Here is a 24,875-nt window from a genome sequence, read left to right on the forward strand (position 1 = left end):
TCTTCTGCCAGTCTTTCAGTGCACATGTGTGCACTGACACATAAATTATTGGAAATCCTACTGGTGCTACTGTAAAAGCTCCAGTGCTTCCCATCATTCTTCAGCAGATCATCCTGCCAGTTAAAACACTTAAACTGTAAACTTAACCATCTCAGGTATAAAGTAGTTCTTTATTGCTTATTGTGAGATTTATGTAACAAAACTGGTGGAAATAAATTAAAACAAATCCACTGTAAGTCTAATATCTACTTTTTCACATCAGGGTCATCATTATCATTGTAGTGGTTTTACTACAATGCTGGAAAATTAAAGGTTTTCAAAAGACTGTTTACTTGATAAATTATAAAAGATTGTCTTTATATGTATTGTTAGAGGCAGAAACTGTGCGTGTGTGTGTGAAGAGGTCTTACCTGGTCTGATCACATGAACTTCCTATGTTGTCAGTGTAGCTGTTTTAGTATGGAGGAGAAAAACAACTGAGGTTTGAGTCTATGAAACGTTTCCCTCTTTTAAACCAGCATCTTCTCTGGTGTGAACTATAACAATCAATCATCTCAAATTTCCACTTTCTATAAAGTATATGTTAATGATCATTTCAAGGCAAATAAGTAATGTGTAAATGTTTTTTTGACACAAACTGATAGCACACCCTTCTGTTTCTGTAAATGAAGAAGTTCACACTTGTGTCTGGTGTTAGTGTGAAATTTTCCATTTTACACCCACAGAGGGTGGACAACAAATAAACTGAATTATAGAAAAACAGAAAAAGAACACAAAGAGCACTGGCCACAAGCTAAAATATTTCACTAGACTGTCATTGAACACCTTTATTATGAATCCATCATATTCCACATGATTGGCAATCAATAAGCAAAATATGGTTGAAGTGTTTTGCTTTCACAGTGAGTTACAACAAATTTAATGTGAAGTATTGAATTGTTTTTAACATTATCATGAAATAACACACGCTCACTCAAATGTATACAAGTGACATTAAATAGCAAATTCACTCATTGCACTCCTTTCTAAACTCATGTTTTATATATAGAAAATAACTTTTTTTTACAGCAACTAAATTCTTCTTAGCTATGAAGTGAATTGAGTAAAAATGTCTAACATGTTATTGAAATCACACAGTAAAATATCCTTTGCTTATCTTTTGATGTTTTGATCATTTTGTAAGATTTTTAGAACTTTCTTTTAAATCTAATACCTGCAGCAGATTTTTCTCATATTTTACGAAGCATTGCCTCTTCATAACACTGACACAATGTAACAATCTGTCTTATTTTTATATAAACCTGGAAAAAAATCTGACATTTTTAGGCTTTAGAAATAAGCAGAAAGCAGAAAGTCAAACTCACTGGTAACATCTAGTGGACGATTGAGGAATAACAGTCTGGAAAAACTACAATGTCAAACATGTTTTATTGTATTATTTGAACCAACATCTTGACAAAAAATATAAAGTTTGAAAAAAGAGAGATCTGTAAATGACACTTTTATTGATTTAAATACATCATATATAATGATCACAACTGTTGCGGATTATAAATGAAAACAGTTAAGAACAAGAGAAGAACTCATTCATCTTTTTACATATAAATATAATGAATAGTATTTATAGTCAGAGGTTAGAGAAGGGCCTTTAAGTAACAGTTGCTCAAGTATGTGTGTGTCTATTGTGACTCCAAAAGCATGTCAGTCTTGCAGCTATGAGCTCTCTTAAGAAAGGCAAGACAGTACACTATAAACCTATTTACACAAAACTGTGTTTCTGTACACCCAAAGTGGGTATAAATCAACAAAACTAAATTACAGAAAAGCAGAAAAAGAAAACAAAGAGCGCCAGCCACGGAGCTAAAATATGTCACTGCACTGTCATGTATCACCTTTATTAATAAATAATTCTATTTCACATCATTGATCATTAATAAAATAATTACATTAAGGAGCTTGGAGAGAAAAGCGTCTGGACTTCTTTAAGTTGGTTGAATATTTGAACAACTGGATTTTTTTCAACAGTATCATGAAATAATACACACTCACGCATATGTGTACAAATGTCATAAAATACCAAATTCACTCAGTGCACTCATTTCTACACTTTACATATAAAAATAACTTTCTTCTCTTTCTACAGGAACTAAATTCTTCTCATGACTGATGTGTGACAGAGTCATTGTGGTAGCTACAAACTTGCAGCCACTTGCGGCCCAAGCCACCTCTACTTGATGTGAAGAAATATAATGCAATTTGGTCCTTGAAGGTTTTTTTGTTGAGGAGGACTTTTTTTGTTGTCGAGTGCGATGTTAAAATAAGTTCTTTAAAACCCCAAAAATGATTTCATATGAAGGCAATATGTCACAATGTTTGAAATGGACTCACGCGCAGACCAGGTATCTTTGGTAAAGAGAAAGTGCGTTGTTACGACTGTTGTCGTAATTATCATATGTAAATTTGAGTGTTCAGGTGCTCCTCCGTGATTGGTGCATCCAGGGTGGATGGATTGCACCGATTGGCTAAGGACCAGGAGGCAGCAGATAAGAAGACACCACCAGGGACTGCCAGGTCATTCATCCTCGGCCCAACCCAACCGGCACACCGTTCACTGTGTCACTATGTTGGTTAATGTAAGAGCATGTAGGGGTGGACCGCCTTTTTGTTTGATCAGTTTTCTCCTGTTTTTGTTAGGCAGAGAGGAAAGTGATTGTCGTTTGAGTTAGTTCTTTTGAGTAGATAAGTTGTATTTATTCCTGAGATAGGCTACCTTTTGTTTGTCTGTGAAGGTTCTCAGTCATCCAGGTCATCGTAGTCAAAGGAGCTTGCAAAGAAAAGCGTCTGGACTTCTTTAAGTTACTTGAAGACGTTTCACCTCTCATCCGAGAGGCTTCTTCAGAAATGAAGAAGCCTCTCGGATGAGAGGTGAAACAAAAGTCTGGTTAGCAGTTTTATTAAGATTCCTAAATTTCCGCCGATATGCTTCAGGGACAAGTTCATATGCCATAGCACAGTTTTCTTAAGAGTTTCATAATTTAAACCCTGCTCAATAGACAGGCTTGAACACACTTCTTGGGCTTTTCCCACAAGCTTACATTGGAGTAACAGGGACCAAAACTCTTTCGGCGAGTTAAGTTGTATTTATTCCTGAGATAGGCTACCTTTTGTTTGTTGTTTTGGCCTTGGGTTCACCCTGAAGTTATGATATGCTCCCTTCCTTTGTTTAACGGCACTCATTGTAAATAAATCACTGTCACAAAGTATTAAGTGTGTGATGTGCTGCTTGGGGTTGGACGGGGATGGATCACCCTTTATGTTGTGGTCTGGCTGCGCCTAGACGGGCCATAACAGCGTTTATTTACAGTGAGACACCAGGTGAGAATATGTGTGGCGGGGGAAAGGGTCCGGGGCTCCAGGGTCCAGGGGAAAGCAGGGATTAATCCAATAAACGCTCTCAAACCAATAGCAGAAGTGCTGCCACGTGTCTGCCAGAAAGAGAAAGAGAAATGCAAATTCTCATGACCATTGATCAACAACCACTGACCAAAGCCCACTGATCAAAGACCACTGATCTTTGATCAGAAAATGATCTGATCATTTTCTGATCAAAGATGAGAAAACTTTTTTGCCAGCAGTGGCTCACTCCTCATTAAAGTTTGAGACCCCTGGTCATGTTATTGAAATCACACAGTTAATTGATCTTTGCTTACTTTTTGATGTTTTGATCATTTTATTTGCCTTGAAGTTCTCTTTCAAATCAAGCACCTGGAGCAGACTCTTCTCATATTTTGCAAAGCATCACACATTTTTATATAAACCTGAAAATACTGAAGTTTTTAGGATTTAGAAACAAAGCAAGGTAGGATATGCAAAGTTGCAAACTCATTTTAATAACTGTCTATTCAAAGGGTTTGAGAAATGTCAAAAGAAAAACAAATAAAAATAAAGTCATTGTGGTTAAGGCTGCAAGCACATTAGCAGAAGTAAAGAACTGTAGTTCATGCAGTTATTTGTAAATACAAAACAAGCTATTTGTATCTGTGAACAGAGGGTAGCTTTGTAGATTGTGATCCTTCACTGCCAAGTAACTTCTGCTTTATTATTTATATATTTTTGTTTATGAAGGAACATTAAAGTGACCTTTGCTTAATTTTTTTTTTTTTGTTTTTTAAATTAATTCTGTTACACTTTTAGAGATGTGTTTTAAATCCAAAACCTCGAACAGATTCTTCCCATATGCTACAACATTATTACACTGAAACATAATCGATGTTATTTTTATATAAACCTGGAAATAATCTGAAACTCTTAGAATTTAAAAACAAACTTTTTACTCTCTGCAGATTTTCTCATATTTACAGTGGAATTATTTTAATCTGCACAGTGTTTTCCTTTAACTTTAAAGTAGTCAGTGTGTGCACACAGGAAACACAGACCACACAGCAAATTCAAAAGTGTGTTTTGGTGTTAGTAGTCTTAGAGTTAATTTTACTCTAAATAGAGTCACATTCTTTTAATGTAACTCTGAGGTGTAAAATGATAGTAGTTAAAATCGAGTGTTAAAAATGAGTGTTTCTATTTCAAATCTGGAGGTGTTACAATGGAAACATTAACTCTTGACCTCTTAACTCTGAACTCCTACAGGGGCTATGACACCAATAGAGTAAATACACAGACTCCGCCCCCAGCACGGCTCCAATCGAAGCTGAAGTGAAGCCGTTTCAGAACATTTTGCTCTACATATTTGAGTTGTTTGCCATGCTTGGTAAGTCATGTTTTCAAAGATTGTTTCAATTATTGTTATTAGCTTTTACTTCTGTGGCTCTTTGGAGTTGAGACAAAGCTGTGTGAAAGGCATTAGCCATGTTGCTCGCTGATAGCATATTCTGTTTTAGCTAGCTGAAAGGTATTGTTTGCGGGCAAATACCACAGCCTTGAAAAAAAGCTTGCATGTGAATTTTCAGTCAAATTTCTTGGTCAAATACACCTAAAACAATGTCTAGAATGTGAAATGTTGATATAATGGTGCTACTTGAAGCCTGAAAACGATCTCCCATAAAAAACGAGCAAACAGCAGTAGCAGATGTCCCGACTGAGTTCTACGTTAGCACTTAGATCCCTCCAGAGTTTTGTGCACACGGTTTTAGGTAAAAATGAAAAAGGCTGAGGTTTTACATTTAGTTCAGTATTACCTGTTGTCTGTGTCCTTGTCTTTTGGGAAAATACTTTACACAAGTAATGGCTCAAAAATGATTCCTTTTTTTTTCTTTTTTTTTTTACTGTGCTGCAATTGATTTGTGCCGTTGTGTGCATTGTAACTCATTCCATGTGACAGCCCTCAGCCAATCAAGTCATTTCTTCAGATCGACTTTAAAAATGTGCTTATTTTAAAGATGACTTTTTCAACTCTAAGAGTTCTGCCTTGTGGTTTGTGGGAAAAACATCATAATGCAGTAGAATAATAATGAACCCAGTCACACCTTACACAGCTTTACATGTTTAAAAGCAAACCGTGCTGACTGTGATGGACTCATTACTGACTTCTCTTACAGTTAACTGAACTCAGCCACACTGATTATTCACAGGGGTGCAGAGAAAGGCAGCACCATTCTCACATACATGACTCACAGTATCAGGTCTGCACAAACTCGTGGGGTCCATGCAGCGACAGTGTTGCTGTCAGTACAGTAAAAGTGTGAGTGGGGTCAGGGTGGGTGTTTGGAGTGGGTACTTTATCTGACTTTATATAATGAAAGTAACATGAACATCCCATTTATTATCCAGAACTTTCTTCCATATAGCACAAAGTGACACACGATGGAGAAAGTGTGCAGCAGGAAGAAAGTCAAACACACTGGCAACATCTAGAGGATAAATAAGGAAATAACAATCTGAAAAACTACAACATTAAATAAATTTTACTCTTTTATTTGTACCCACATCTCGACATGTTTTTTTTAAATCCCTAAATTACAGTTTAATTTATTTACATTCATCTAATCTGAGCTTGTGCACCACTTCCTGTTATCAGAATATCAAATATATAATGATCATAACTGTTGGAGATTTAAAATGAAACTTAGAAGAACTTATTCATCCTTTTGCATATAAATTTAATGAATAGCATTTATAGTCAAAGCTGTGGGAAGAGCCTTTAAGTAAGGTTGCTCAAGTTTGTGTGTGTGTGTCACATTATATTGTGACTCCAAAAACATATCAATCTTGCAGTTATGAGCTCTTTAATACAGATCAGTCAGTATATACAGTACAATATAAACCTATTGACATAAAACTGATTTTCTAAAACATTTTTTGTCAATCTAACAGCAGGATGGCTCTGACTTAGAGGCAGAGCAGGTCTGTTAATTAGAAGGTTAGTAGATCGGTCAAATCTGTGTCAAAGTATCTTTGGGCGAGATGCTGAGCCCTCAGTTGCCCCCAGTGCTCCCACTGGAGGGTGAATGTCAGGTTTAAAGAGCTTAGGCAAAGACAAAAAAACCACTTTTGTCAATGAATGAATGAGGCTTGTAGTAAGAAAGTGCTTTTTGTCAGTAAGTCACACGTGTAAGGATTTTAAGGGTTTTCTGTAGAAATAAATGTACCAAGAACTACTGTAAGGAGTGTTGAATGTTACACTTGCAACTGAGTATTTATTTATCTTGACACACACAGATCACTAGTTTACAGCACATCACTTTAAATAGTCATATGAAAAAAATAGTTACATTGGTGAAAGTTTACAATATAAATGCTCTGGTTTGTTGCATTAGTTTTAATATTTACTAACCATTAAAGATTAGAAATATTATCACTAAGACCAGTTTATAAGTGCACAAAGACAAAAAGATTACAAAGATAAAAAAATAAACAGCAAATATGAAAACTGAAACTAACTTTGTTTCAGACGTCTAATAAGAAAAGTGTAATAATAGAGTAATGCAGCGAAATGAAGAAAGTGAGTATAATATCGCTGAATCCGACAGTCAAGAGGAAAATAATGAAACCATATTACTTCAGTGCAGATCAGACTTTATCAGTGTTGTGCCATTTACAGCTAAACATTTGATTTTTGGTTCTAGCTGAAATTTTGTCATCACCAAAAAAAACAAAAAAAAAACCACACACAAAGTGACACACAGCAGAGAACTACAAAATCACAATTTACTCCAGAATGAAATCTGTAATAAATGGAGATGAGATAAATCTTATTTTGCCTCGTGTCTAAATTCTAAAATAGTTCTGAAGTCTTATTTGAAACAAACAAAATTATATTTCTCATTGTCTCTCTGACTGACCCACTCATGCTGTCCTCCACTCTGCATGCCCACAGCCCTGCCACAATCCTCAGTCTTTCCCTCTCTGCTCCACTTCTCATAACAGACCAGCTGATCATTGATCCAGAACCACAGATCCAGAGTGCAGGAGTAGCGCAGGCCGAGCCAGACAAAAGGACTCGAGGCATTCTTGGCTTTGTCTTGGACCCATCCCTGCTCTTGAGGGTTAGTGATGGAGACCAGGTCTCTGTGACGCTTTCTGCAGTAATCCAAGGCCTCAGCCCAGGTCTTGTTTTCTTTGATCAGGATCAATTTATCTGCCATAAAGAACAAAACAACACATTCAGTTGAATCTAGTGAGCTGTGAACATGAGAAACTCTTTGTGCTCTTGATTTGGTTCTAATAATAAAAATTAAAAAAAAAATAGAAAAAGTTTGTGTGTTACTCTGCCCTCAGTAGAAAACAGTATAACAATGTTAATGAACTTTGTGCAGACAGGTCAACAACATCCTCAAATATTTGTGTTTTTAAACTATTAGGAATCCAAAACAACTTCTCTCCATATTTACAGACAACAGAGACTTTAAAACGTTGGTTGAACCTAAAAGTAGCTCAAAGTTATCCCACAGATATTTAAAGTCATCTGACTGTTAAGTAAGTGTATTCATGTTTATGAGATTAATTCAGCATACATGCAGATGTAGGTGGAGGAAAAATATACAACATGTTCAGTTGGATCTTGTCAGTGATTTCAGTGATCCTCCTCTTAGAGAAAACCAGTCAGACACACGTTGATAAAAACTCACCATCATAACAGAAGAAGGGTTTTTCTTTGTCACATTCATCAGAGCTCCATTTTCCTGATCTGTTTAACAGAGTCATAGCACATGTCTTGTTGCTTTGTTTATCATTGAATAACTCCATATCCCAGTATCTGAAAGAGGAATTACTCCTATCGGACCACCTCCAGCTGTCTCTGAACAGTCCGACCCATGCACTAAACGCTGCGCTCTTGGACTTCACAAGGGCCTCAATTTCTTCTCCACCTACCTGATCGAGTCCACTGGCCAAGTCAGTGTAATAGGATCTGCAGTGGCTCTGAGCCTGTGTCCAGTTCATAAATATTTCAATCAAATGCAATGTTTTCTTGTCTTTCTTTATTTCTGTGAAACAAACAGAAAAACACACAAAGACATCCCTCAATAAATTTTCTTGTGAAATTCTGTCTGTCTCTATCTTCTTAATTTAGTATTATGATATTCCATTATATTTTTATATCATGATATTATAATAATATTTAATATTATTCACATCTCCTCACCATCATAGCAGATGAACCACATAGTACTGTCACATGAAACATCTGCCAGCTTTTTATCTCCATTATCGTATCTTTTCCTGCCACAGTTCCCAGCTGGCTCATTACCAGTTCTTCCACTCTGATCCCAGCTGCTGTCATTATGAATGTATTCCACTCCTGGCAGAGACCAATGCCACGTCCTGTTTCCACCTGTGTTGTTGTTCAGTCCAATCCAGGCTTCTCCTTGATTCTGTGTGGAGTTACGGAGTCTGCTCATGTCTGTCATGTCAAACACTTTGGCCAGGTCTGTATATTTCTCTCTGCAGTATCTCTGTGCTTCATACCAGCTCTTGTTTTCTTCAATAAAGTGGTACTCATACAGGCGGCATGTAAAGAAGCAACACTGACCTAAAATACAGAAATATGATTTAGAGATTATTGAATTCAGTTAAAAAAGTAAAAAACAACAACAACAACAACAAAACTTGTGAGGTCATAATCTGCATTAATTTTAATTTTAATTAAAAACAGTATATTTGGTAAACAATCCACTTACCCATCAGAATAAGCAGATACAGACTCCACTGCATCTTTGATCTGACAGATGAAAGTGATGTTTTATTGCTCAAGGAAACAAAGATTTGAACAGAACTTCTTTGATGCAAACTTTATGTCAGGAAAGAAAAGATGGATTAAACAGAAAGCTAGATAAAGAAAAATAGTGTGAACATTTTGAACCAGAACAGAAATTAATTCATTTTTAATAATTCAGCAGCTCATGAAGAAGGTAATGAATCCATTAATGGTACTCATCTTGGAAGCTCTTGTTATTTTAAGCTCACAAGTCTTTTCAGTAAAAGTTGTGTAAGATAAATGTTTCTTTTTTGTAACACATGACAAAATATTTTCAATATTCTCTACACATCACCTCTGTATCACAATCATGAAATGATATTACAGTTTTTAAACTTACATGTGATAATTTCTTCTCTATCCGATGTGTTCATAAAGACAGCTCTCAGGTAAATATTGAAATACAGTATAGAGAGCTCTTTTTGTCCTGGTCAGGATTTGAATATTAAAATAAAAGTCTGACTTTCCCTCTGAATGAATGATCCACTGATGGAAGGGATTTTCATATTACAATTATGAAAGATGTCATTTACATTATGGGAAAGAGAGACAGAGACAGGTTCATCATGTGCTTGGTGTTATGATGCAGGACTGTTGGATTACCAGGATAAAATTTCTGCTTCCTACATCTGAGTCATTTTAATAAATTTGTGCATCGAGTCACACCATATTGAGTAGCCAACTCTACTTCTGCTTTCACTCATAAACAAATTCTGTGCTTTGAGTGGGATCCAAACATCATGCTCAGTGAAATGATGTCTATGCTTGTGTAAGGCATACAGACTTTAACATGAGACCGTCAGGCAGTGTCATAGAGGCTGAGATCTCTCGGCTCGACTCTGGCCAGAAATGAAGTGAAAAGATCAACATCCAGTCTTATATGTGATTTATAGATTATATAGATTAAGGAAATTGTGATTGACAGACCCAAAGTTTTAAAGAGATAGTAATGTCAAAGTGCAAAGTGACGTGCAGAGTGATGTCCTTTACAGCATATCTCATTTTTGGGGGTTCAACTGTGGTCCACAGATGGGGGAGAACTTTTTTTTGACTCTACTTAATCTCTTGTGCATTATAACATTAGTGTTGTCATCTGTAGACCTCCATGCGGTCATTGTGGATGTTGTTTTTATGCGTCCCCAGTTATCATATGTGACTGAGACAAACAAAAGAAGTCATTGGAGAATGATCTGGAACAGTATGGCACAGTACGAAATGGGCTAGATTATAACAGTTATGTGTGAAGGAATGCAGAGAGATCAGTGGACATCTACAAGGTAGCGCAGACTCTTGACACTAAGACAAAAGTGAGCAGCTGCTCGTTGGATTTCGCAGACATGTCAAGTTTCTCACAGACAGTTTGTAAAATGTGCGGATCAACAAAGACTGTTGAGCAGACAGTTCAGCAGACGTGCACAAACTTCACAACCACATTCGTTTCCTCTTACAATCATCAGCTCTCCACAATAAACCAGGAAACTTGTAAAGATGAATTATATATAATTACTATATCTCTTAAACTTATTAAACACATTGTACTCCTTTTAAAAGCAATTTCAAGAATTTTCTAAACACTTTAATTATTCTCGTTTTACATTTTAATGGATTTTAACATTTTTAATATTTCAGTGCATTCTAATTTGTTATGGTCCTTAGTGTTTTCCCGTTTTGTATTATTTATCTTTGATATCATTGTTACTGCCTAGGGTTTTGGAACGTATGAGGCAACATGTTTTCCTCCAGGCAAATTCAAGTGTGTCAGCCCTCGTAGGTGATTGGCCAGCTTGAGCCCTGTGGAAAACCGGGAAGCAATGAGTGGCTGATTGAGCTCACCTGCGTCTATAAAAGACTGATGATCTGTGGTTCAGTGTGGCTGCTTTAGACTGAGAGCACAGTCCGCTATTTCGGCCCACTTTGTGTTAAACTGTGTTTGTAAAGCCGAGCACTGTCCATTCCCTCTTGCTTGTTCTGGGGAGGTTAGCTGAGTAGGGTTTATTGCATTGGGTGAACCTGGGACCATTTCGTGGCCTTTGCGTTTTTTAATTTCACACTATTTTCACTGTGTTGAATGGAATATAGCCAAAGTTCCTTAAATGAGCTTAAATGGCTGAGATACAGACATACATCCTCTATCGAACCTCGTGGTCGATTTCTGCCCCATTGAAAACCATTATAAACGCTATTTTTCATTGCACAATTATTTTAACTAGGGTTCATGCAATTCTCTAAGTGAGGGTGACACTTTGGAGTCCGGGCCTTACAATTTTAAGGCCCGAAAATTGAGGCGCAAAACAAAGAAGCGCCGGGGGAAACGTGCTGGTGTTCGGAACTTTGTTGATACATTTCACTGTGTGTTGTACTTGTATAACTATGCATGTGACAAAAAAAATTAATCTTGAATCTTATTATTCACATGTGCTATGTGACCTGTCGTGCCAAATTAGACAGAACATGTTTCCACTGGGTTGGGATTATTCACGAAGTGTAGTGTCTTTGTTTCGTGAGAAACAAAAAGAGTGAAAAATTAGTGTCGTTACATTCAGTGTGAAGGCTACAACAAAAAATTACATATTTGTTTTCACATGGTATCGGATGTGTCGTGCTGGGGACACTGACACCGGGACCCAAACACTATCCCACCGCTGGAGCCGCTGGCAGTGGCCGGTGGAGCTACTGGCAACGGCCGCTGGCAACGGCCGCTGGCAACGGCCGCTGGCAACGGCCGCTGGACACCGGCAGCAGAAATCACAACTTTCCCCAATTCCCAGCAACATAAATGTTCATGTTCATCTTTCTAAAATAAATATTTTTCTGATTCAAAGTGATCTTGTATTATTGTCAAAGGGGCTTGCAAAGAAAAGCGTCTGGACTTCTTTAAGTTACTTGAAGACGTTTCACCTCTCATCTGAGAGGCTTCTTCAGTTCTAAGGTCAAATGGTGGAGAGTCCCAGATTTAAACCTAGTGGGAGTTTTCCCCCACAGAGGGACAAAAGGACCCCCTGATGATCCTCTAATTGCCTGAGCCAAGGTGTGAAACTGGGTGTGGGTCCCAATCAACCAGGGTTTCGGGTGAGCTCGTTGTGAAACCTGGCCCCACCTTATCATGTGAATTCCTGAGGTCAGATGGCCCAGGATGTAAGTGGGTGTTAAGGCGTCTGGGGAGGGAACTCAAAACTGGATTATAGATGCCAGACAGTTGGTGTTGTAAACCACCGCCTCTGTTCAAAGATGGTCGCTCACAGTGGACATAGATGGCTTCTTTCACTCTTCTTTCAAACCATCTGTCCTCTCTGTCCAAAATGTGAACATTGGGATCCTCAAAAGAGTGACCTTTGTCCTTAAGATGCAGATGGACAGCTGAGTCTTGTCCTGTGGAGGTGGCTCTTCTGTGTTGTGCCATGCGCTTGTGAAGTGGCTGTTTGGTCTCTCCAATGTAGAGGTCTGGGCATTCCTCGCTGCACTGTGCAGCATACACCACATTGTTAAGTCTGTGTTGTGGAGTTTTGTCTTTCGGGTGAACCAGTTTTTGTCTGAGCGTGTTGCTGGGTCTGAAATGCACTGGGATGTCATGCTTGGAGAAAACTCTCCTGAGTTTTTCTGATACACCGGCTACATAGGGGATGACAATGTTGTTGCCTCTGTCATTCTTATCCTCCCTCGCTGGTGTCTGATCTTCTTTTCTGTGCCTCTTTGCTGACTTTAAGAACGCCCATTTAGGATAGCCGCACATTTTGAGTGCTTCCTTTACATGTGTGTGTTCCTTCTTTTTCCCTTCAGGCTTAGAGGGAACATGTTCTGCCCGGTGGTGTAGGGTCCTAATTACTCCAAGTTTGTGTTCCAGAGGGTGATGGGAGTCGAAGAGGAGGTACTGGTCCGTGTGTGTTGGCTTCCGATAAACTTCGATATTGAGGTTGCCATTCTCTTCAATGTGCACTGAATCACTGACACTGAATCGTTCTTTGAATTGTTGGACCTTGTTGAATCTATGCCATGAAAAATGAAGACATTTCTGAAAGCAAAAGCGGGTTTAACTTTGTACTAGCAAGTCTGGACACTTAAGGTAGAATCTAGTCTATAATTGTTTTGTTTGTTTGTTTGTTTTTGGGGGTGTTTTTGGAGGGACCAATAAACCTGTTTACTTCTATATTCATTTGTACCCCAACAATGAGTTAGTCTACATCACGTTAACAATTCTGTCAAAAATAGTGGAACAATGAAGGCAGAAAAGTACTATCATATTTTAATCCATAATACATCATGCACAATTCCAGATGCTCTACCATCCAGAAAGCATCTGCTTGCGATAGTGTTATGGGTCAGAAATTTGATTTGTTTCTGGGCTGTGCATTTCTGTTCCATATATTTCGTGGTATGTCTTCATTTTTTGCTTTGTTTGTTGTTTTGCCTTATGAGATATTTAGCCACAACAAAAAAAAGTTTCCTTCAGTCTGTTTCCATAGATTTCACTTTTTCTGTCATGGCCCTAAAATCTTTCAGGAGGTTACACATGTCAGGATAATATTAATTTGTTTCAGTAACTTATCACCACTGTGGGCCATAAATTGTTAAAATTCATTTTCTAAGCTGTTTCAGCACCACTCACTCTCCAGACCTCTCATTAATATGATCAAACTGGCTGCTTTGATGCTGTTTAATAATAAACTGTTCTCTTGCCTGCATCTCTGTATCGCTTATCTATCTGTACCAGTTGAACTCAGCATAAGAGCAATGAGGAAACAGTGATACATTTGCTAGCAAAAGACTTCCAGTGTTGCTGTCAGTGTATAAGCTCAGACACTAAAAATACACTATTAAAAAAAAACTGTGCCACCATATCATTGAAACAGCTCTGGCACATGAAGGCAAAATTAGCAGAAAAGATGTGAAGTGAGACTCTGTTTTGCTATTTCCTCAAAAAGAGGCTTCATTGGTGGACAGCTCAAGATCTTGAACATTGTTAGGTAGGCTGTAAAAGTAAAGTTTATTTGAATGGCATAAATAACATGCAAAGCAGGAAAGCTATGACAAGGCTGGAACTTTTCATCTCCTTTTCATTTTATGCCCTGGCCCCTAGACAGGTTATAACATGACTATAAAGATCCTCTGTTTTTCTTGTATTTCTGTTCTATGTTCACTAATTCATTCTGTGCTTATAATTCAAAGTTATATAATGTTGACAGGCTCAAAACAGAGGGACCTCCACATAGGTGTAAATACATGGCTCCTTTTGAGGTATCAGTTTGTTGACGAATGCAGCTTAAATGTCCCAGTTTATCCTCCTCACTCCTAAAAATGCTTATAAGTTACTCCTATTTATTTGCACCCCAACAATTATTTAGTATACATTGTCAACACATAATTGTGAAGTAGGAATGGAGGTGATCCCTGTATGCTTCAAAAGTCATACATTATGGTACGTAAATTATTTACTTCAATTTTATTCATTGAGCTCACATTTTGATATTTACGATCAAGCAGAAAAAAAGCAAAACAATGTTGTTTATAAGGCAATAAAGTTGAATACAGAGCTCATTCAAACTATCTTACTAAAGATTTTTAAAAATGCTATCAAAATGCAGTTAATAATAGGCAATGCAATGAAACTCAAATCAATTAAATTAACACGAACATACATCTTAAAATTATATCAAATTCAAGAGTGATAATAAAATTAAAGCACAAAATTCTTAAGCACATTTGAATGTTACAGAAATTGGTTTGATTTGTGTGAAGCATCATATTTAAAAGAAGCTCTGGCCTGTCATCCTAAGCAGACATACATTTACTTTTTCTTACGTTTGCATGACCAAAAAGCCACTAAAAGTTGTGTGGTCGTCTCCCCCAACATATGTGTTTGCAGCCATGCTCACATACACTTGGTCTCCTTGCTGCAGCTGCAGGAACACAGCGTTTCCTCCATTATCAGCTCCGTCGCTTTCTGTCTTATGATCAGCTGTAAAGACCGTCATCTCATTATTCTTGAAAATACGCAGATAATGTGGGTAGCTTCTTCCACCGTGATAGAAGATGGTAAAGTAATAAACACCTGCAACAGGTGCTGTAAAGACACCTGAAGAATAAAAGAGTGTTGGTCACATCAAAAAGAAAAGGAAAAAGTAATGGAAATTCAGATTTGATTATTACCTCTCATCCTTTAACTATATATAAATGTCAGAATTGTAAATTGCTGTTGAAATTTGTAATAATTAAGTTTAGTACATTTAATTTTACAATAACAATAAATATAATTTTCCAAAACTGAATTGCAAACATGTTTTCGTCTTGCACTTATATCTCTTTTACTTTGTGAAATAAAACAAATGAGTATGCAGGAGGCTGTAAATCTTACCTGTGACTGGACTGTAGGCATTGCCAAAGTTTGTAATTACTTTCTTATAGTCTATAATTATGTCTGTGTTGAAGGGTCCGATCTGTGCATTGCCTCTTCCTGCTGTTGCACTGAATATTATCTTGGTTCTTTCTGTAAAAATCAAATCATAAACATAAAATTGTTGTAAATGTAGGTTCCACACTGACTGATATTGTGACTTATCTGTAAGAACACACAGACGATCAGGTGTATCAGATTTCTTTATATAAGCAGATAAATGTGACATTTAGCTTTTAATTTGGATAATTACTATGGTATTATTAATGAGCTTTTTGATAACATGGACATTATCTGGTCTTCAAAATGTCATTGTTTTAAGCTTTTCATCTTTAATTAGACAAACAGTGTAATTAATTTCGCATTCTAATATGACAATTTAGGGTGGTCCTACCAAATTTCCAGGTTGTTAGAGAGGCATAAACTCTTTGTTTTTTACTCAGATATCCCGATACACAATGTTTATACATTTCAATAAATCATTCCAGCTTTTTCCAATTTTTGTAAAAATAGAAATAGGGCGTGGCTCAAGACTCTTGTTTTTTTTTTGTTTTTTTTTTACAGCACTGAATTTCAGGGAGTTGATGCTCTATTGTCAGGTTTGAAAACATAAAATAAGAGCATCAACACCTTCCATCTTCCTTCCTATACTAATATTTTTGAAGATTGTTTTTGAAGAACGTTGAGTCAAATTAATTGTGAGTGTTCAGCCACAATGAAAAAAATGCTTAACAGTTTAATCAATGAAATCTCACTTCATTTTGTTTTACCTTTGATTTGCAGCTCCAAAATTTGGTTTTCGCTGTCTTTCAGCCTGGTTACAGTCTCCTTTAGGCAGATTTCAGTTTCCTTCAGTCTTGTTTCCATAGATTTCACTTTTTCTGTCATGGCCCCAAAGTCTTTCAGGAGGTTACACATGTCAGGATGGTATGGATTTGTTTCAGTGGTATTAGCACCACTGTGGGCCAAAGTCAAGCCGCAAAAGAAGAAAATAGACCATAAATAAAATGTTAAAATTCATTTTCCAAGTTGTTTCAGCACCAGTCACTCTCCAGACTCTCTGATGATTATGATCAAACTGGCTGTTTTGATGTTGTTTAATAATAAACTGTTCTCTTGTCTGCATCTTTATATCTCTTATCTCTTTGTACCAGTTGGACTCTGCAAAGCACAATGGAGAAATTGTTTTTCTACTTCCTGACACAGAGGCTTGATTGGTGGACAGTTTAAGACCTTGAACATTGTTAGGTAGGCTGTAAAAGTAACGTTTATTTGAATGGCAGAAATGCCCTGCAGAGCACAAAAGCTATGACAAGGCTTTAAGTGGTTTTTAGGAACTTTTAATCACTATAATAAATTTATTATGTCAAAGGCAAGGTTAATATGCTTTTTGCAACACTACAGAATTCAGCAAATCTGGTCTACATAAAATATATCATATATAATCTTATTCTCACTCTTTGGGTAATCTAGGAAGGTCAGACTCAGTTTTTGATTTATTGTTTTATGAGTTTTTTTGTGTTCCTTGGAGCTCAGTTTGATTTTGTTTGTTGTTTTGCCCTTGGCTTACTCTGAGTTTAAAGGGGACATGAAACGCTGCACGTATAGAGGCCAATTTACATTATTGAGCCCTGCTCTCAAAAACTGGCAAGGGTGTAACTCTGTCTGTGAAACTGGATTTAAGAAGTAACTGTTATAGGTCCTGTGTCTTATTAAACACCATTAATTCTGTTATCAACCCTTCACCTACCACACACTTACCAGTGTCTCCAGCCACCTGTGAAACCTTTTTACAGTTTCTTGTTAAAGATAAGATAAGATAAGCCTTTATTAGTTCCACACGTGAGAAATGTGTTGTGTCACAGCAGAACGTGGAGAGTGCAGAGTTACAGTAGCAAAAATTAAGAAAAACACTGGAATAGAACAAGAGAAAAAAGAATACCATATGTCACAACTCGGCTCAAAGGATGTGACACAGTCAGTCAGATATTTTAATGAAATAAAGTAAAGAAATTCAAGCACAGGTTAAATGATACAACAGTCATAACTGAACATGACCAAAGGAGCATAATGAGCCCCCGATGAAGAGAGAGAGAGAGACAGAGGTTCAGTCAAGGTAGCTTTATAACTGGGAATGGCCTTCTCAGGTGTGCTGTATCCATAATTGGGTCAGCTCCACCAACCACATATCTGAAAGAGACAGTCAACAAGAAAACAAGGCCAGCCCACTGGCTGTCACACATGCTATATACAACAGAATAAAATGCTACGTTGTCAGAAAAAAAATACACTTAGTGTTATTGCACATAATAATAATAATAATAATAATAATAATAATGTATTGGATTTATATAGCGCTTTTCAAGGCACCCAAAGCACTTTACAATGCCACTATTCATTCACTCTTGCATTCACACAATGGTGGAGGCAAGCTACGGTTGTAGCCACAGCTGCCCTGGGGCAGACTGACAGAAGCGAGGCTGCCATATCGTGCCATACTGGCCAACACCAGTAGGCGCTAGAGTAAAGTGTTTTGCCCAAGGACACAACGACCAGGACAGAGAGCCCGGGAATCGAACCGGCGACCTTCCGGTTACAGATATGCTTCCATGTGTAGATGTGTGTGTTTGGTCATCTGCAAAGTCTTTGTACTGGCAGCAGTAGGAAGGAAATACCTGCAGAGTCTCTGTCCCGCAGCCTGCCACTGAAGGTACTGCTCAGTGCTGTCAGAGTCTCCTGCATGGGGTGGGGGATGTTGTCCAACAGGGATGACAGCTTAGCCACCATTCTCCTGTCACTCACCACCTCCACAGGATCCAGAGGGCATCCTAGAACAGAGCTGGCCCTCCAGATCAGCCTGTTCAGTCTCTTCCTGTCCCCCAGCCAAGTTGCTGCCACCCCAGCAGACCACACGTTAAAACATGGCTGAGGCCACCACAGAGTCATAGAAGGTCTTCAGGAGTGGGTCCTTCACTCCAAAAGACCTGAGTCTCTGCAGCAGATACAGGAAAGGGCTGAGTCCAGTCCAGTTTATTGTTCAGATAAACACCAAGGTACCTGTAGCTGTCCACAGCCTCAATGTCTATACCTTGGATGTTTAGTGCTTGCAGTGGAGGATGTTTGTGCCTGCGGAAGTCTACCACCAGCTCCTTTGTTTTTCCAGTGTTGATCTGGAGGTAATTCTACTGGCACCAGTCCACAAAGTCTTGCGTCAGTTCTCTGTACTCCCTGTCGTCCATATTAGTGATGAGGCCGACTATTGCAGAGTCATCAGAGAACTTCGGGAGGAAGCATCATCCTCTCCAATGCCGGGTTGGTAGGCAAACTGAAGTGGGTCCAGTGATGAGCTCACCTGTGTATTCCTCAGCTGATTTTGATCACTTTGAGCCTGTTTCTCTGTGCACTTTGGCTGAAGTAGGGCTCTCTGGAAAAGTCCAGAACTCCCATTGCAAAAAAAAATCTGTGAGTGTTCTTTGATGGCAATTTTTCATTTGACAAACAAACAAATAAATCCTGTTGTAAAAGCCAGCTTCTTCCAACTCAGGGCCATTGCAAAAATTAAGAACATTTGGTCATCTGTTGACTTCAAGAAAGTGATTTATGCATTTATTTTATCCGGGCTTGATTAGTGTAATAATCTTTATTTTGGTATCAGCCAGGCTCTGCTCTCTTCTTCATCTTGTTCACAATGAGGTTAGGGTTAGACAGGCACTCGTGAATGAGACCATATTTCCCCAGTCTTGGCTCGTTTACACTGACTTCCAGTACGGAGGAACTTCCCTATACCACTCTGATCTTGTAACTAAAAATACTCCAAATAGAACTCTTAGGTCAGCTGATAAGTTGCTTCTGATTGTAGCAGCAAACTAAAACCCAGAAGAGACCGGGACTTTGTGATTGCTGCGCCTAGGAACGACTTGAATAGACTGCTTCTTCAAATTAGGACCTCTCCAAAACTCGACATTTGTAAATCTCATTGAGGATCACATCTTTACTCCCTAGCTTTTAATTGTGACTGAGTCTTGTTTTGTTCTTTTTGTGTGCATTTGTTTTCCTTTTTACTATGTACAGCAGTTTGGTCAACCTGTGTTGTTGTTAAATGTGTTTATAAAGAAACTGATTGATTGAAAGTGACCATCATGAGAGTATTCCAAAGTGGAGTGGATATTTTCTCTGATTTGTGTGTGGACATGAAGTATTTACTTAAATTATCCATTCATTATCCAGAACGTTTTTCTACATAACAGAAAACAACAATGGGTGGAGAATGTGTTCATCAGGATGTAGGCAAAACTCACTAATGGCATCTAGTGGACAAATAAGATATGACAGTCTGGAAGTAATTTCTATATCATTATTATTATTAATGATAATAATTGATATTATATGTGCTAATTATATTTTAAAATTTATCTACAGATTTAAAAAATATCTACTTATCAAACTTATTTGTGGTAACATCATGACAAAAAATGCACAAATTTAATTCATTTCTGTCCTTTTGATGTCATAAATATATTACACACATTATTAAATGGCATGTAGTGACTCCTGAAGACCACAATATAAGAAGCCTGAGTAGAAAATAGATGGAGATGGTTACAAAAAGGATCTGTAAAACAGAGCTACAAAGAGAAGTAAACATTTTGTTGATACAGTAAGTGATGGAGAATCAGCAAGACACAACAAACAAGCAGAACCCGTAATCCATCCTTTGGTATACAATTATAACAAACAGCATTTATAGTCAGAGCCGTGGGAAGGGAGTGCTGAAGTGTCTGTGTTTGTGTGTGTGTCTGCACAGAGGTGGAGGGGACTACCACACTCCTCTGTGCACAGCAGACAAGAATCAGCCGACAAAAAATGTTACAGGCACAGAGAGTTCAAGTATTCCCGTCTTGCAACTCTTAGGACAGCAGTCAAGACATATAATTTAAGCATATTCGCACAAAGTTAACTTAATATTTTAAAGTCCTGTGTGGCTTAGTGGGTAGAGCAGACCATCTGCTAATGGCAAGGTTGGTGGTTTGATCCATGGCTCCCCTTAAACTGTGTGTCATAGATCCTGAGTCCTAAATTACCTCCTTATCCCCCAAGGCTTGAAGTATAAGAGGCAATCTGCTCAAAATGAGTAGAAAAGCACATACATACACTTATATTATTTTCTTAATGATTAATAAAGTATTCTGATTCTGATGCATACATACACCAGTCCATGCACAACAAAGTCAAGTTCCCTGTTGCATCCAAGGGATCAATGTCAAATTACTTCTTAGTTACTTTCATCTAGGTGCAAGATTTTAATGCTCCCAAAAATTGGCTAAAAGCTGATTTTGAAAAATGCACAACCTCCAGCTGCTGGTGATCAGTATGTAACATCATTTGATCATAATATGTCCTAATATTTTTTTTCTTAAAGAAATAACAGGAATCGTGTTCGACGTGTTTTAACAAGTTGATCTTTAGAGTATATTTTGTCATTTCTGTCTTTTGCAGGTGTTTCACCACACGCAGACATCCTAGTTCCCAGCCTTGTTTTTGTTAGTAATTTTCTGTAATTTCATTGTTCATATTGTTTCTGTAAAATCTATACATTTCCACTGTTGTATGTGTGACCTAATTTTTACTTTTCAAATGTTAAAATCTAGAAAAATAGTACATAAAAGATAAAACTTTTTGATGCCTCAGTCAGAGGATCTTCATTAAGGCATGTTATAGTAAAAAATGTTGAAATTTGATCAATGAAATGCCCGATGGGCAGGTAAGCAAACTGTTACTGCATACCCAATCATACGTATTGCCAACCACATTCAGTGCATGTGATTACCACTGCTTTTGCACAGCAGAGATAATGAAAGGATTGGTGTTTTTCTCATTTTGTTTCAGATGTGGACTGAAGTATGGAAGGATCTCACCACCGAACAAACACTCAGTAAATGAGTAGATGTGAGACTGAGACGTCACATCGTAAAAGGACACGAGAACTTCCTCGTAATCTACAAACATCCCGACTTTCCGAGGTTTCTCTTTAACCGAAAGGCTCACGGGTGGTGTTGTCAGGGCTGCATATTTCTGGTCTTCATAATGTACAGTAGCCCAGTAACCGTTGTCAGGATTGATTGAGAGTTTCCCCTTGTGGTTTGCATCATGTCTCGCCAGATCCAGATCCCACCCGGTCTTTTTGCTGACCTCCACCTCCCAGTATGCCCTGCCAGAGGACAGCCTGTTGAGCCCCAGGATACTTCCAAACATATTAAACCTTTGCAGAGAATCAGGATCTTTCGTCATCTTTCCACCATCTCTCACTTTTTTCCCCATTATCAGAAATTTCAAGGCTTTGGTGTGCGGTATCACATAAACATTCACAGCAATGACAACAATCTCTTGAACTGAAGCTTCTCCAGGTTTGCTCAACATATTCCAGAAGAAAAAAAAGCTGGCACCATGAACATGTGGGCTGATCTGTGCGAGGGAGGAGGACGATAGTGATGTGGCATTTTCAAACGATATTGTTTTATCCTTCTGCACTGAGAAGCAACATTTCTGGCTTGCTTACTTTTTATAAGTTAAGACAACTCAAATAAACTGAGTTGATCAGCTTTTTGAATGAAAAGTACTGGTAACTTACTTAAACTGAGTTCTAATAACAAGTTGATAAAAACTGGGTTCAGTCTACTTAATATTTTGAATTAAACAAATATTAGATTTTACAGTGAGGTATCTGGCAAATGTCTCACAGAGAAGCAAGACATATTTCAATGATGATTAAAAAAAACGTACCAACTTTGAATATTTTTACAGAATATTTTTAAACCATCTAGGCAGTGCCTCACACAGGAAACCAGGCAAACTCACTCAGCATTTAATGCTTGTCTTTACAGGAAACAAAAAGCAACAACAACATCATCTTTTCTTTCCACGAGATAGGGCGGAAGAAGCGGTAATACTAGTAAACAGTTAGTATTGTGTGTACATCACAGTTAGTTATAAGATTTGATTCTTTAATAATTCCTCTTCAAGAACAGTTTCACGCTTTGAGCTTTACAGATAGAATATTAGAAAGGTGAGGGGAGTAACAATAGCTTAGTGAAACTTTAAGGACATATTTCATTTTTCTTTAAAAACTAATATCAATTTTCTGAAAACTAATTGACAATAAAATAAAATAAATGATCAGCGACTATGGTTAAGACTGCAAGTACAATACCCGAATATATTTATGATATGTGTCTATGATTCATACATTTTTGTGCATATAAAACTATTTTCTATAAGGTCTTTTACAAGCCTCTGCTCCCATGCACAGGTGGTGTTTTGATATATTTTCCTATCCACCACCTGTAACAGCACTCTTGCCTGACTAGAACACATAAATATAAACTTGACCTCTTATTTATGTTTGAAGCCAACGTTGCAAAAGTGCAGAAATCCTGACAGAAAGCAACTACAATCCAATAAATTCAAAAACAGGCTGGTAATTGAGGTGGGCAGATCGATCCAAATATCAATAGTATTGATACCAACACTAGTATTGGTATCAGATCAATACTAGCACGACTGGGTCGATACTTGCTTTTATCATTCAAGTTCAGTATGTAGCCCGCTGAACTGTGTTAACTATTTCTTTGGAAAAAATAAACCTCAAACATGCACTATGGTCTCCAAAAACCCAATTTCAAAACACATGAAAAGCTCAAAGGTGTGTTTTGTTGTGTTAAGTAATTATTGTGGAAATTAACAATCACAGTGAAATAGTGGTGATTAAAATGTGTTCAGAATTTGCAAATACTGGCAAATACTTTCGCTATACTGGCCCTGTATTTACTTGGTATTGGATTCATACCAAAATTCTGAGTGTGGCACAGCACTACTGTGAATGAGGGGAAGTGTGAATGTTGAATGTTTTTGTTGAAATGTCCAGGAAAGTATATACATGTTAAATGACCAGATATATGTGTTCAAATAGCGTCAATTAACACACAGCTTCAGGTTTTTTATTTCTATTTAATTCTTCATAATTAAACAATAAGAATAAGTAGCCTGATATCCTGTAATCAGTATGAAGCTATAATTCGATGAAGCTAAAATACAATAACACATTAAGTTTTTGTACAAAGTATTGGTATCGGATTAGTATCGGTGATACCACCTCTCAATAGTAACCACAAAACTCAAAATATGTCAACAAAAACCCACAATTCACTCAGACTGTTTATTTTTTTCATAACAAAATGACATAACAGAGCGAGTTGTTTAGGTGCCATAAAATAGAAACCAAAAACTATGTTAACTTCCAAAGAGATTTAGTTTTAATGTTAGCATATAAAATATAAAAAGTGAATAGGTTTAAAATATTTGCGGGACAACAGAGAGGATCACAACAAAGTTTAAAATGAAAACCATGTTTATAAAATACATTGTCTTATTTATGATGGTATCATGAGGAATTTTCATGCGTTTCTCTCTTTGGATAGCTGCAAATAAACTGTAGCTGAAAGTGCATTCATAAGAAATTTAACTGTTCCTTTTATATGTGGAATATAGTCACATTTTTGATTTTCTCACTGAATGCTATAGGACCAGGATTTAATGAGATAAGCAAAGGACATATAACAAATAATAATATTTAATGTAGCAAAGATCAAAAACACATAAGGAGATTGTTTATCCAAGCAAAAAAAATAAAAATTAGCTAACCATGACAGCGTTCATCTGTTGGCTTCTGGAACACATATTTTTCAAAGTGAACAGGACGACACTGGTTTCCAACTTTGTCACAAGCCACTATCACTTTTGTTGTGCTTTTCGTAATTCTTGTAACCCTACAGCTGCTGGTGTTCACTTCAACATCATATATCTTAAAGGTTGAGGTACTGATGCATAAGTTATCACGAACACGCCTGCCGGAGCCATTACAGATCTTCACCACACGTTTCTCATCCTTCTTCTTGATGAAGGACTGCAGAGGTCTTTTGCAGAGTCTTTCATTCTCCAAGTACCTGAAGAGTCATATCAATGTCCTATGTTAATGTAAAGAACACATTAACCTTTTTTTCTTAAAAAAAAAACAAACAAAAAAAACCCCATAACACTTACAATAATATAAATAATATTAATAATATTATAGTTATTTTTAGTAAATGCTAAACAGCTCTTACTGGCTATTTTGTTGAGTACAAATATAGTCAGTCAGTCACATAGCAGCAATTACGTGAATTTAAATATGTAATATGGTCAAGATGACGCCCTGAAGTTCAAAACAAACATCAAAATGGTGAA

The 24,875-nt window shown here is 37.3% G+C and overlaps 1 protein-coding gene across 1 annotated transcript; it reads right to left on the reverse strand.

The window, feature by feature from the left end:
• Positions 1-7,214: 7,214 nt before the first annotated feature.
• LOC148104133 (C-type mannose receptor 2-like) lies at positions 7,215-9,189 on the reverse strand. The gene is made up of 4 exons (XM_087839282.1): positions 9,132-9,189; positions 8,597-8,983; positions 8,082-8,438; positions 7,215-7,591 (listed from the first exon to the last, which is right to left on the reverse strand). Exons 1-4 carry the CDS (start codon positions 9,163-9,165, stop codon positions 7,248-7,250), a joined length of 1,122 nt encoding a protein of 373 aa, XP_087695408.1. The 5' UTR covers positions 9,166-9,189; the 3' UTR covers positions 7,215-7,247.
• Positions 9,190-24,875: the final 15,686 nt, after the last annotated feature.

This window comes from Neolamprologus brichardi, chromosome 3 (assembly GCF_056152115.1).
Source record: "Neolamprologus brichardi isolate AB-2024 chromosome 3, ASM5615211v1, whole genome shotgun sequence".
NCBI classification, from domain to species: domain Eukaryota; kingdom Metazoa; phylum Chordata; class Actinopteri; order Cichliformes; family Cichlidae; genus Neolamprologus; species Neolamprologus brichardi.